This window comes from Bos indicus, chromosome 19 (genome assembly GCF_029378745.1).
Source record: "Bos indicus isolate NIAB-ARS_2022 breed Sahiwal x Tharparkar chromosome 19, NIAB-ARS_B.indTharparkar_mat_pri_1.0, whole genome shotgun sequence".
Classification (NCBI taxonomy): domain Eukaryota; kingdom Metazoa; phylum Chordata; class Mammalia; order Artiodactyla; family Bovidae; genus Bos; species Bos indicus.
In genome coordinates this window covers 42909891-42923674 of record NC_091778.1, presented here as the reverse complement: position 1 = coordinate 42923674, position 13784 = coordinate 42909891, and the positions used below count along the sequence as shown (strand labels likewise).

At 48.8% G+C, this 13784-nt stretch overlaps 1 protein-coding gene across 1 annotated transcript; it reads left to right on the top strand.

Moving 5' to 3' along the window:
- The first annotated feature begins 3792 nt into the window (after positions 1-3792).
- On the top strand, positions 3793-11724 carry KRT32 (keratin 32). The gene is given in 7 exon segments (XM_019982586.2): positions 3793-4275; positions 4837-4919; positions 5104-5260; positions 6779-6940; positions 7021-7146; positions 8727-8947; positions 11595-11724. Coding segments are annotated over 7 exon segments (1362 nt in total).
- The last annotated feature ends 2060 nt before the right edge of the window (positions 11725-13784 follow it).

The window sequence follows — 13784 nt, the reverse complement described above, 5'->3', positions numbered from 1 at the left end:
AAGGGCTTCTATTGTACAACAATAAAGCACGTTTGCTCTGGTTCTCTATGCCTAACCAGCTCTGGTCTGATATTGTTGGCTTGGGTCTCTGTTGGTTTGGGTGAAGAGGGGTGGCTCTTAGGCAGATGAGTGGGGGAGGTTGGCCATGTATGACCCTGGGGATGACAGGGTCTCTATGTCCCTCTTTGGGGTGTTAGCAGTCTACAGTGGGATGTTTAGCTCAGTTTTCCTGTTTAAGATTCTTCTCCAAGGGCTTCTCTGGTAGCTCAGTCAGAAAAGTCTGCCTGTAGTTCAGGAGACCCGGGTTTGATCCCTGGGTCAGGAAGATCCCCCAGAAAAGGAAATGGCAAAACACTCCAGTATTCTTGCCTGGAAAATCCCATGGATAGAGGAGCCTGGTGGGCTGCAGTCTGTGGGATCCCAAAGAGTCGGGCACGACTGAGCGACTAACGTTGTCTTTCCAAGGTTCTACTGTGGTGACATGTGTTACAAGCCCCTCCTACCCCCTTAGTATACATGGTCGACTTGGGGTTCCAGGGGAAGATGGTTAACACTGATATCAGTATAATGTGAAGCATTTTAGGCCACTTCATTGGCCTCATGCCTGTGGCCATAAGAGCAGCAGTATGGAATCTCACACCAGAGTCCCATGCTTTTAGAAATGCGTTATCTTCAGTCCCTCACACAACCCTTCCAGTTCAGCATCTCTCTTAAAACCCCACAGCCTAGGGACTTCCCTGGTGGTCCAGTGGCTAAGACTGTGCTTCCAATGCAGGGAGTCTGGGTTCGATCCCTGGTCAGGGATCTAGATCCCACATCCTGCATGCTGCAACAAAGATCAGAGATCCTGAGTGCCACAACTAATCTCTGGTATAGCCAAATAAATCAATAAACAAAAAACCAAACCAAACCCCACAGCTCATCCAAATCAGGAGATGGGGGAGTGAGCCTGCCATTGTGCTTCCTCCCACAGTTCAGAGAGTCTTCTTCCTAAGAGACTCATCATGCTCTGGAGTTCTCTTGACCTCTGATGAGGTACATGATGCCTTTGGGTCCCAAGGAATTTCCACATGGAAGTGGGAGCTCTCAGTCTCTTGGACCAAAGACTCATTTGTGCCCAGAATGTCCTTCTTCAACAGACCAGGCAAATTGCAAGCTCTGCCAATCCCAGTTGGAAATGGAGAAGGAGGAAGGCTAAACTCCTTGAGACATAAAGGAAGAAAAGTTGTTCCCAGATAGCCACATACTCTTCAAAAGATGTGAAGAGCACCACTAAGGAACTTCAGTGATGTCAAGAGACATCACTTGTGACAGTGCCAGAGGTGGAGAACAGTTTGATGAAAGATGCTGACTGAGGTGATCCTGAGACTCCCCCAGCCCTTAAGAGTACCCAGTAGAGTTCACCTTGTGCTGTGTGTACCTGCTAAGTCGCTTTAGTTGTGTCCGACTCTGCGACCCGATGGACTCTAGCCCGCCAGGCTCCTCTGTCCATGGGATTCTCCAGGCAAGAATACGGGAGTGGGTTGCCATGTCCTCCTCCAGGGGATCTTCCCAACCCAGGGATCGAACCCTTATGTCTTCTGCATTGGCAGGTGGGTTCTTTAGCGTCACTTGGGAAGCTCCAAACATGGTACCAGCAAGGACATTTCTGAAGTGAGCATTTTTGACACCTATGCACTTCCCAAGCTAGATGTGGAATTTCATTACATTGTGAGTTGTGCCATTCATACCAGGGTAGTCAGGCATCATTTCTTGTGAAACCTGGAAGGACCAAGCACCTCCACTCCCATTTAGACCTGTGGAGCTAAGCTAAGCCCTAAAAGACTGAAGAAATACTGTTCTCTGAAAAAACAATAAAATGGAAATTATACTTTAAAAAATTAGAGATATTTATGTTCCAATCACTCAGTGGTTCTCAAAACCACCTGGAGGATTGTTAAACATGGATGACTGGGTCCCATTCTCAGAATTTCTGATTCAGCTGGTCTGGGATGAACTCGAGAAACTGCATCATTAACCTGTGACCTGTTGATTGCTGTGGTCTGAGACTAAACCTGCAATATCTTCAGGGTATAACTATATCTTATATTTTGAGAATGAGGACTTTTAAAAGGATTTTTTTGATGTGGACCATTTTTAAAGTCTCTATTGAATTTATTACAATATTGCTTCTGTTTTATGTTAGCATCTTTTACAAACTATATTTACAGTTTTTGGTTTTTTGGCTGCAAAGCATGTGGGATCTTCGCTCTCTGACCAGGGATTGAACCAGGATTGACCATGGATGTGTCTCCACATTGGAAGGTGAACTATTAACCAGTGGGCCACCACGGAAACCCTGGGGGTGAGGATCAGATGGACAATTTAATGCCAAACACCCAGCACAGTACCCGGTACTTGCACACATTCCATAAGCACTGGTGATGATTTTGAAGCCTGGTCTGATATGTCTCATTCCATGTAGCTGGTATTTATAATACCCTTCCTTCTGTCTTCTTGACCTAGAATTTATGGTTGTTGCAACAAATTAAACTGAGGGATGATTTAATCTAACCCTTTCAATTTTCTGGAGGGAACTGAAGCCCAGAGAGGTAGAGTGACTTTCCCAAGTCACACAGGGAGATAGGTCTCTATCTTGACTTTTCTTAAGCAACATATTTCAGGGAATAGGGCTGGGTGGCATTTTTCCTTCCCTGCCCCTTTACCAACTCTTCTAGAAATACATGAAAAATAAGACAAATACTTTTACTTCAATATTATATTGAGAAGGTGCATGAATAAAAAGTGACTGCATAACACACACATTAAACACAGTGTGTGAGCCCACGAGTTTTGCACTCGGGCCTAAAAACCACTGGTCTCTCCTTAGGTTGCTTTCTTGGGAAGTGCTCAAGGACTTCTAGAATGAGAGACACCTGCTTCTGTTCTCCTGGCTCCACTCATCCCAGTGCTGCAGTGTCATTTCCTGAGAAAGCTGATTCATTCTGCCTCTGGTCTCTGAGGTCCCAAAGTAAACCACCCCACTGCCTGTCCAGCTTTTGCAGAAAGTGAGAGCAGAACCTGTTTCAGCCTCTTCAACAAACAGTAATCGAACTCTCTGTATGTGGAGCAGTGAGAAAGAAAGGGGAGGATCCAGAGAAGGTCTAAATTGAGCTTCTGCTCACAGAGGTACTCATGACATTGACCTCCTTTCCCAAGAGTACGGTTCTCACCTCTTTCTTCCTCAGTAGTGTCCAGCTGAAATGATGTCCCTGTGCTGAGTTTGTTCTCTCCTCTAATTTTTTTCTTCCCTTGGGAGGAAGATGATGCTCATGAATGAGACTCAGAGGCTGTTTTTCCTTCCTCCCTGGATTTATACCATTGCCAGGATCCATGCAGCTTCTGTCACCCACACATTTCCTCCTTAAGGGCCAGGCTTCCTCTTCTCACAAAGGATGCTCTCATTAAAAGCCTCTGCCCCAGAACTGTGGCCTGTCTCTGGGCTGGAGAAGGCAGGGGCATAGGGGACAAGGTCATTGGCAGCCCAGGGTCAGGCCCGGCAGCCCTGGACTGGAAATGAGGGCCGGGGCCTGGAGTTGGTCCTTTGAAGATATATCCTGGAGCTCTCTCCCCTGATCAATGATAGAAGACCAGAGTCCCGCGTTAGCCAAATGACAAGCTTGGCCTCTTTTATGAGGAAAGGAACCCCTTATTGGAAACCAAATTACAAATTAATTAGTGGCTTCCTCTGGGATTGAGTCAAAACATCAACACCCCTCCACAATGATTTGGTAGCAAAAGGCCCCTTACTCCATGAGTATAAAAAGGCTCGAGCAGAATGCGGTTGGCAGACCACATTACAATTCAGGTAGCTGCAGCCTTTCTGACAAGCCATCTGACTGCTCCCCAGCCTCCATCAAGAGCTGACCCTGGTCCTTCTCTGTTGGCTCTAGCTGCATGAGCTGCCAGCCAGAGTGGTATCTGGGTTACATCTGCCAGCCTGGGATGTGTGTACCTTCTCTGTCTGTGTCCACCACCTACTACCCAACCAGCAGCATCTTCAGCTCCATGGGTTCCAACAGTTTGTTCTATGAAAGTGTCTTCAGTAGCAATGAGAGGGAGACCCTGCAGTTACTGAACAACCGCCTGGCTGCCTACCTGGAGAGGGTGAGGCAGCTGGAGCAGGAGAATGTGGAGCTGGAGAGACAACTCCAAGAGGCCTGTGAGTTTCAAGAGCCCACTGTGGGTCCTAACTACTTTCGTTATTTCCAGATCATTGAGGAGCTCCAGCAGAAGGTAAGGGCAAGTGGTGAACAGACTCGCTGGGAGGGCGACCCAAAGAGCTGAGATCCAGATTTGAATCTCATTCATTTCTTTAGCTATGTTCAAGGGAAAGAAACCTCCCTAGGGCGCAGCATTTTCTCATAGTTCGAGTGCTCAGCCAGAGTCCTTCATGTGGAAAGATGCTTGGGATCTAGTCTCAGTTCTGTCATTGCTTCATTACCTGACTCTAGGAGGTCCCTTCCCTGGGCCTCGGGTTCCTCATCTGGAAAATGGGAATAATAAGGGTCCTTATGTCTAGAAGATTCTATGGGCAAATACAGGTAAAGTGCTTAGCATAGCCCTTGATGTGTTGTGAATTTTCAGTAAACGTGAAGGCTTGTTAAGGACCCTTATGTCATGTCTAATAAAGTCTGTCCTTCCTTGTTGCTCATTGCCTGCAAAGCAAGGCATTTAGATTCCATGACTATCCCCCAGAGTCCCAGGGGTTTTGGCAGGGTTGGCTGCAGGACTCACTTGGGTTCTTTTTGCTTCTTCTTGTCCTGGATCGATCCCTTCTGTGTGCTGTGGCCCCAGATTCTGTACTCAAAGGCAGAGAATGCCAGGATAGTCGTGCAAATTGACAACACCAAGCTGGCTGCAGATGACTTTAGGAGCAAGTGAGTTTGGCCCAGGAGATGGGGTTGGGTGTGGGGTAGAGGGAGAGCCCTCTCTCCTGGCATGTGCTCGGGGACAGCATTCTGTTATTTTCACAGACAGCTGGAAAAGTGCCAGCGGCTCCAGGTCATCCCTGGGTCTGGTATTCAGTTTCAGCCCTCAGTGGCTGACCGTGTTCTTACACAGGTATGAGATGGAGCTGGGCTTGCGGCAGCTGGTGGAGGCCGACACCAATGACCTGCGCCGGATCCTGGACGAGCTGACCCTGTGCAAGGCTGACCTGGAGATGCAGGTGGAGTCTCTGAAGGAGGAGCTGATGTGTCTCAAGAAGAACCATGAGGAGGTGAGGCCTGAAGTCCAACCAAGGTGGCCCTGGGGAGCCCAGTGGGGAGAACCTGGGGTTTGGGGTTGGCTAGACATGGGTTGAAATTCCCAGGCTGGCCATAGATTGTATCTGTGACTTTGCCCAATTTATTACAACTTTCTGAGTGTCCTCATCTGTAAAATGGGGCTGGCTCTATCAACAAGGCTGCTGCGAGAATTCTGTGAGGTTACGGGTCTTAAGGGCTTCCCAGGTAACGCTAGTGGTAAAGAACCAGCCTGCCAATGCAGGAGACCCAGGAGACACAGGTTTGATCCCTGCGTCGGGAAGATCCCCTGGAGGAGTACTTGGCAAACCACTCCAGTATTCTTGCCTGGAGAGTTCTGTGGATAGAGAAGCCTGGTGCGCTGCATTCATAGCATTGCAAAGAGTCGGACATGATTGAAGTGACTTCGAACTCACGCACAGGTTCTCAAACGCCTGTCTCTTGGTTGGTGCTAAGAAATGCTAACAACCTTCCCTTCTGCATTTCTTGGACTTCTGTGATTGCCAAGTACTTGTGGTGGCTTTTCTCACAAGAACCACATACCGGCAGTAGAGTGGCCCAGTAGGGAGGAGGAGGGGTTATTTTCCAGAACTGACATGAAATGGCTGTCTATCTCTGCTAGGCTGGACTGTGAGGTGGCCCCCGCCTCTTCTAAGGGAGAGGCAGTGGTTTTCTTCTGCTTTCTCTCCCCATCCTTGTTCTTCCTTTCATCTGTTTATACATAATATACTTCATCCAAAAGGCATGAGTCAACCCTCTGCTTTCTGACTCTTCCTCATCTACTGTAGGTCCTTGGTATGAAACCCCTCTGCCCTGGGCACCTGTGTGCTGCGAAGCTCACCTGAGCTCTGGTGTTTTCTTCCCTCGTTCCCTGGGTTGACACTCAACCTCTTGACTTGGGATTCGAAAGCACAAGTGTCTGAATCCTGGCTGGGTTTCCTAGGCTGAAGTGAAAAATAACCACCAGTTACCACATACTCACCGAATGCCTGAAGGCACCTGACTCATCCCATCTAAATCAGAGAACTGGGAGCTGCCCCAAGAGGCCGCTAATGAGGAGCTATCACCGAGTCTTGGCAGCCTCAGTGACAACTTTCTCTCCTTGGCTGCCAAGCCCGGGAGGCGCCTGCTGTAACTGGGGCCTTGAACCAAGTAAAGCCAGGCTCCCGCTGCTCTCCTTCCCAGACAAATGCAGGCTGGGATGGTGGCAGGGGAGACAGGGCCCAGCTGTCCCATTTTAGTCCAAATGGATCAGGCAAACCCTGATGCTGCTCTCAGCTTCTGCCAAAGCAACAGGAAGCCTCTCCCATCAAAGAGAGGTCCAGGTGGAGCTGAAAGACCCTTGGGATGCTTCAGAGTGGCCGCAGTCCTCACAGGGCCCCTCTAACATGGAGATTTTTAGCATCCTTTGCTTCATCTTCTCATATCTTCCTGGGTAGGTGTGCCAGGATCGCGTAACTTCATATTTGCCCGGTGCTCTTGCATCTTTTCAGGAAGTTGGTGCTCTCCGATGCCAGCTTGGGGACCGCCTTAACATTGAGGTTGATGCTGTGTCCCCAGTGGACTTGAACAAGGTGCTGGAAGAGATGCGATGTCGGTATGAGGCTCTGGTGGAGACCAATCGCAGGGATGTGGAGGAATGGTTCAACAAGCAGGTGGGTCTCTCGCAGGGAGGCTGGCTTCCCCAGGGTCCCCGAGAGGCACTCCCAGACTTCTCCTGTCTCCCCCATTGCAGATGGAAGAGCTTAACCAGCAAGTGGTCACGAGCTCCGAGCAGCTTCAGAGCTACCAGTCAGATATCATTGATTTGAAACGAACGGTCAACACACTGGAGATCGAGCTGCAGACCCAGCACAGCCTGGTAAGTGTGCTGATGGGCTCCTCTCCCCCAGCTCTGGATGCCAGGCAGCATGGAGAGTGGGTGCAGGCTTCCAGGAAGGAGGAGGGGCAGCAGGAGGAGGAGGAGGGGAGGATGGGGAGGAAGTCCAGATTCAGCCGCCACTGCTGCTTGCCCAGCTGACCTCTCCTGGAGGAATGTTTCTCCCAAGACCCAGCTCAGAGATAAATGGGCCATGGTTCAAATCTGATGTGGGCTAAGTGACCACTGTCAACTACTCTCCCCAAGAAGGCTTGATCTCTGCTTAGCCTGCTCTTCCAAACCCATGCTTTTCACCCTTACCTGTAGAGCTTTAAAAGTGCTCCCTGCCCAAGTTCCTCCCCAGATAAATTTAATCAGAGTTTCTGGAGGTGGGGCCTGGGCCTGGGTGCTTTTTAGAGGCTCCCATGTGACTCTAACGTGCAGCCAGGGTTGAAGACCACTGATTTCAGTGATGCTTGTAGGGGAGGAGCCTGGTGAACCTCAGATCTAAGGCCTGAAGCCTAAGGTTGAAGAAGGAATATGGAATTTAGGGTCACATGAACGTGGGTTCAAATCCTGGTCTGTCTCTAGTTGTTTAACCTTGAACAAGTCCCTTGACCTTTCTGGGCTTCAGTTTTCTCAGTTCTGCAGAACATCCCTGCCTAGGTTCTCCCTGGCTCACTCTCTTTTTTTTTTTTTAATTGAATGGAAGTTTCTTTAAATTCTATAGTGCTTTTCAATTTTCAATAGTTTCACACACACGATTTCATATAATCCTATAATAATCTTTTTTTCCCCTACCCTTGTATTGCCTCTCACTCTTTTCCTCTCCCCACTGGTAACCACTAGTTTGCTGTCTGTATCTGTGATTCCTCTTTGTTTTTGTTTTATTCACTAGCTTATTGTATTTTTCAGATTCCACATATAAGTGATATGGGCTTCCCAGGTGGCACTAGGGGTAAAGAACCTCCCCGCCAATGCAGGGGACATAAGAGATGTGGTTTGGATCCCTGGGTTGGGAAGATCCCCTAGAGGAGGGCATGGCAACCCACTCCAGTATTCTTGCCTGGAGAATCCCATGGACAGAGGAGCCTGCAGGGCTATAGCCCATGGGGTCACAAGGGGTCAGACAAGACTGAAGTGGCTTCGCATGTATGCATAAGTGATATCATACAGTATCTGACATACGACTTAGCCTAATGCTCTTCAGGTCCATCTATGGTGCTCCAGATGGCATTATTTTATCTTTTTATCGGTGAGTAGTATTCCATTGTGTGTATGGACCACATCTTTTCTATCCATTCATCTGTCGATGGACACTTAGGTTACTTCTGTGTCTCGGCTATTGTATGTAATTCTGCTGTAAACATTGGAGTCCATGTATCTTTCTGAATTAGTGTTTTTGTTTTCTTCAGATATATACCCAGGAGTGAAACTGCTGGGTCATATGGTAGTTCTGTTTTTAGTTTTGTGAGAAACTTCCATACTGTCTCTTTCACAGTGACTGCTTCTTGGTTCTTTCTGAGCCAGGCCATGGAAAATAGGCCCATTCTTATTAGTTATTTTCTTTCCCTTTTCCTTAGAGAGACTCCCTGGAGAATACCCTGACAGAGACAGAGGCCCGCTACGGCTCCCAGCTGGCCCAGATGCAGGGCCTGGTCACCAACGTAGAGTCCCAACTGGCTGAGATCCGCTGTGACCTGGAGCGGCAGAACCAGGAGTACCGGGTGCTGCTGGATGTGAGGGCCCGGCTGGAGTGTGAGATCAACACGTACCGGGGGCTGCTGGACAGCGAGGACTGCAAGTACGTGGCATGTGTGAGGTTTGGGAGAGATTATAGGAAGTAATTGCCCATAATATAGAGCCATGATTAAGAAGTGATTAGGAAGCTGGCATGATCCGAAGACATCAGGCAGGTATTCATGGTGCCATCCCACCCCTGGCCCATTGGGACCATTCTGCTCCAAGCTGACAAACTCCTTCCAAGTGTCCACATGTGCCAGGTGGCACAGGGGAACTGAGATGGATGATGACAGAGCATCTATTCTCAGGTCGTTTCCATCTCCAGGGAGACAGACGGGCCACTGGAGATCATACGGGTGTGTGTGGGGGGATGTCTTTGACACTTGGGAGGATGATGTAACTTCATGTGATAAGCTGTGGAGGGAGGGAGGACAGGAAAGGTCAATTGGGCCTCATTCAATGGAGAACCACTAAGGTCCATGCTGGGGAGGGAGGATTTTATTTAATAGACCATTGGGAGGCCTTACTTTTTTGAGGAGGAAATGATAAAATTTGCTTAACTGACTAACTCCCTTGAACTCAAAGACAAGAAAAAAAATACTTATTTTTTAATGCTTATTTTTATTTATTTTTGACTGTGCTGGGTCTTTGATGCTGTGGAGGCTTTTCTCTGTGGCGAGCGGGGCTGACTCTCTAGTTGCAGAGTGCGTGGCTTCTCATTGCAGTGGCTTCTCTTTTTGTGGTTCCCAGACTCTAGAGCACTCTAGGCTCAGTAGTTGTGGCTCACAGTTGTGGCTGCCCTGTGGCATGTGGGGTCTTCCCCAATCATGGATGGAACCCATGTCTCCTGCATTGGCAGTGGATTCTTTACTATTGAGTCACCAGGGAAGCCCAAGAGAAGATATTTTCATTCCCTGTACCTGGTACTTGGTATAGTGAATGCTCAGAAAATGATCAAGCCAATGAGAGCTCAATGCTACTTTTCAAGAAGATGGCAGCAGAAAGGACTGAGTGGAGAGAAGGAGGAGGAGAAGGCGGGGAGCCATTCAGGAGGCCTTGGGTATGGTCTGCTGCTGCTAAGTCACTTCAGTAGTGTCTGACTCTGTGTCACCCCATAGACGGCAGCCCACCAGGCTCGCCCATCCCTGGGATTCTCCAGGCAAGAACACTGGAGTGGGTTGCCATTTCCTTCTCCAATGCATGAAAGTGAAAAGTGAAAGGGAAGTCGCTCAGTCGTGTCTGACTCTTTGAGACCCCATGGACTGCAGCCTACCAGGCTCCTCTGTCCATGGGATTTTTCAGGCAATAGTACTGGAGTGGGGTGCCATTGCCTTCTCCAATAAGAAATGGGGGGGAGGTAATAAGAAACGGGGAGTGTCTGAATCCAGGCAGTGGAGCCATCCACTCCCAGCTGTGGTACAGGTAGAACTGGGAGGGTTGGTGGCTGTCTGGATGCAGGATATCTCTGGGCCTTAGATACCAGGTGGGCTGATGACTGTAGGTAGACATTCAGCCCTGCTTTTCTATCATTTATAATCCTGTCCTCCAGAGCAAAGAGTTGCAGAGTCAAATCTTTTTCAAGGACTAGGCCAAGAACATACCAGAGTGATGTGGGTCACTGAGGGATGGTGGAGAACCAGGGAGCTCTATCCTGTCCAATGAGGATAGTGCTGCCCCCTCAGGGCCATTTCTACCACGTGAGATGAAGATTCAGTATTGTTGGATCTTCCCATTATTCAAGGGAAGCTGCTTCTCTTTTAAATGTTAAGTCCTCATGATTTTTAAATATTTTCAACAAATTAAAAAACAACCCAGTGCTTTCAAATTAAATTAAAAAAAAAATCCAGGCCAAATGGAACACACTTCATGCTGGATGTGGTCCTTAGGCTGCCTATCCAGTCTCTGGGCTATTTGCTTCCATCCTATATCCAGTGTGTTGTTGCTGGTTTTGAACCCACACCTGTCAGTCTCTGAGATCATCCTTTTGTATTCCTTCTCTAGCAATTGATGAATTCATCTTATTTTAAATATTCTTATCAAGTGCCAGCTCTAGGCCAGGTATGCAGGGTGGGCACAGGGACTGCTGATCTCTCTGGCTAGTGGGGAGACAGACCAGAGTAGAACAATGACAGAAATCTCCAGAAGGAGGGACATGGTGCCCTGGGGAGATTTGTCAGAAATCAGGGGAGGCTTCAGGGAGGCTGTGGCAGTTGAGTTGAAGGAGGCTGCTCTTCCTCCTGGCACAAGGGGGAGCCACTAAGGTTTTGGACAGAGATCGTTGTGCAGTCGCTAAGACTTGTTTGATATCCCTTGAACTGAAACATGCCGGGTTTTCTTGTCCTCCACTGTCTCTCAGAGTTTGCTCAAACGCATGTCCACTGAGTCAGTGATGCTATCTAACCATCTCAACCTCTGTCTCCCCACTCTCCTTGGTCAGGGGAGGGGCATGCTAGAAGATCACTCTGGCTAAGAAACTGAGGATGCTTGGATGGTTAGGAGGGGTGAGTGTGGGGTTGGGGAGACCAGTTAAGAAGCTGTTGGGTTCACATAGGTGAAGACAATGAAGTAAGATAGGGAAAACAGTGGAGATGGTGGCCACTGGGAGCCGTTGGAAGGCACAAAGGTGCGAGTGGGGGATGCAGAATTGACAGGACTTGTTGCCGAGCTGGGCTTCTTTCTAAACCTTCCCACATGCCTTTCTTCCTCAGGTTGCCGGGTAACCCATGCTCCACTCCCTCCCAGCCTCCTTGTGCGCCGGCCCCCAGTGTGCCCCGGACCCTCTGCGTGCCCCGCACTGTCTGTGTGCCTTGTGTGCCCTGCCACCCGAGCTGCCACTGAAATCCCTCAGCGATGCTGGATCCTGAGGGATGCCAACTGGGTGGCTGGTGCTTCCTGAGGCTGCGCCTGACTGCAGTTCAGCGGCCACCAAAAGAGCAGGGCCAACCCCTGGGGGCAAGGAAGGCCACTAGCAGTACCAGGAAGTGAGCCGTCAGCAACTGCGCTCTGATACTGCAGGGGGCGCTCTAGCTCCCGCCTCTTAGAAATGGCTGCTCTTATTTCTATGGGTTAATGGCTCTCTTCATGGGTGTTTCTGGCGGTCCGTGCTGCACTTTGGAGCACTGTTCTTAGTTAACTAGTAAATAAAGCCTCACCCAGTGACCTGCACACCTGTCTCCCTCTCCTTGTCACGTATGCTGCTGTATCCACCAGCCAATTCTGCTCAGTTGGGCTCCAGAAGAATGTGGCCAATTTTTTTTTTTTTTTAATTTTTATGCCCTTTCTGCTTCTACAGGGACTTGAACAGCATTTACTAAAAAGACCTGCATGCCACAAACCAGTTAAAACCAGGCCATCCATCCAGAGCCAAGTAATAAAAGAATAAAGAGAAGGGGGCGGTCATGATGCCAGAATCCTATGCCAGACTACTGTTAATTGACTATCTGATAACCCCACCCCCAAATCTCATTATACCTGGTACAATGGGACCATTCATTCATTCAAAAAACCTTTATGCAGGTCCCATATTAGGGGCTGACAAACCCACTGTGGTAGTCCTCCAGAACCTTGTTAATACTTCATTTAACCCTTGAAACAGTCTGTGAAAAATGTAGCATTATTGAGGCCAGAGAGCTTAAGAAACTTGCCCAAGGTCACACAGCTTGTAAGTTGTGCACCCAGGACTCAAATATAGACTTTCAGGTCCCAGAGATACTCAAGCAATTCATATTCTCTGTCCCCACTAATCACAAACACAGCTGAGAGCAGGGGATAGAAAAAAAGCAAGCAAAGCAATTTTCACAGTCCAGACACATATAATTAGAGAGAGCTTACCAGTGTGTGTAAGGCCACACTCCTTTCACAATGAACCAATAAAAAAAAAATAATAACTATACTACCAGTTATTGAACACTTATATTGCCCCTGATGGGCTTCGCTGGTGGCTCAGTTCAGTTGAATTCAGTTCAGTCACTCAGTCTGTCCGACTCTTTGTGACCCCAGGGACTGCAGCATGCCAGGCTTCCCTGTCCATCACCAACTCCTGGAGCTTACTCAAACTCATGTCCATTGAGTCGGTGATGCCATCCAACCCTCTCATCCTCTGTCGTCCCCTTCTCCTCCTGCCAGTGGTAAAGAATTCACCTGCCAACGCAGGAGTTGCAGGAGATGTGGGTTTGATCCCTGAGTCAGGAAGATCCCCTGGAGTAGGAAATGGCAACCCATTCTAATACTCTTGCCTGAAAAATCCCATGGACAGAGGAGCCTGGCTGGTTAGTCTGTGGGGTCACAAAGAGTTGGACGTGACTGAGCATGCACACATACATGCGTGCACGCACAGTGCACCTGGTATTGTGTTGAGTACCTTGCGTGAACTGATTTATGCAGTTTTCACAAACACTCTGTAAGGTAGGCGTCAGCCATCATGTTCATTTTACAGATGAAAAACTGAGGCTCAGAGAGTGGTTTAGTCAGTTGCCCCAGGTTATAGGCACGGACAAAGATTTGAACCCAGCTCCACTGCAGCCTTATTCTAGCCACTCTGCTACACCCCCAAATTCCCACCTAGAAAGACAAAGATTGGGAGAGGTACTAGCTTGAGGGAGAGCAGAAGAGCTTCATGTAGCCTGTGGTATTTGAGATGGGCCTGGAAAGTTGACTAGGATGTCTACAGAGCAAAGGACAGGAATAGGTATTTGGGGTCTGTAGGAAAACAGGAATTAGGCCCAGGAGGCTTTGAATGGACCTGTTGACTGAAGCAGCAGGCTCATGGGAAAGACTGGTGGGAATAAAGTTCAAATGGTAGGAAGGCATCAGCCCTTGGGAGGCCTCAGGTACCCTCCGAAGAGCCTGGACTCTATTCTGAAGGCAGTGGGAGGGCTGCAGGATTTGGGCCCCAGGAT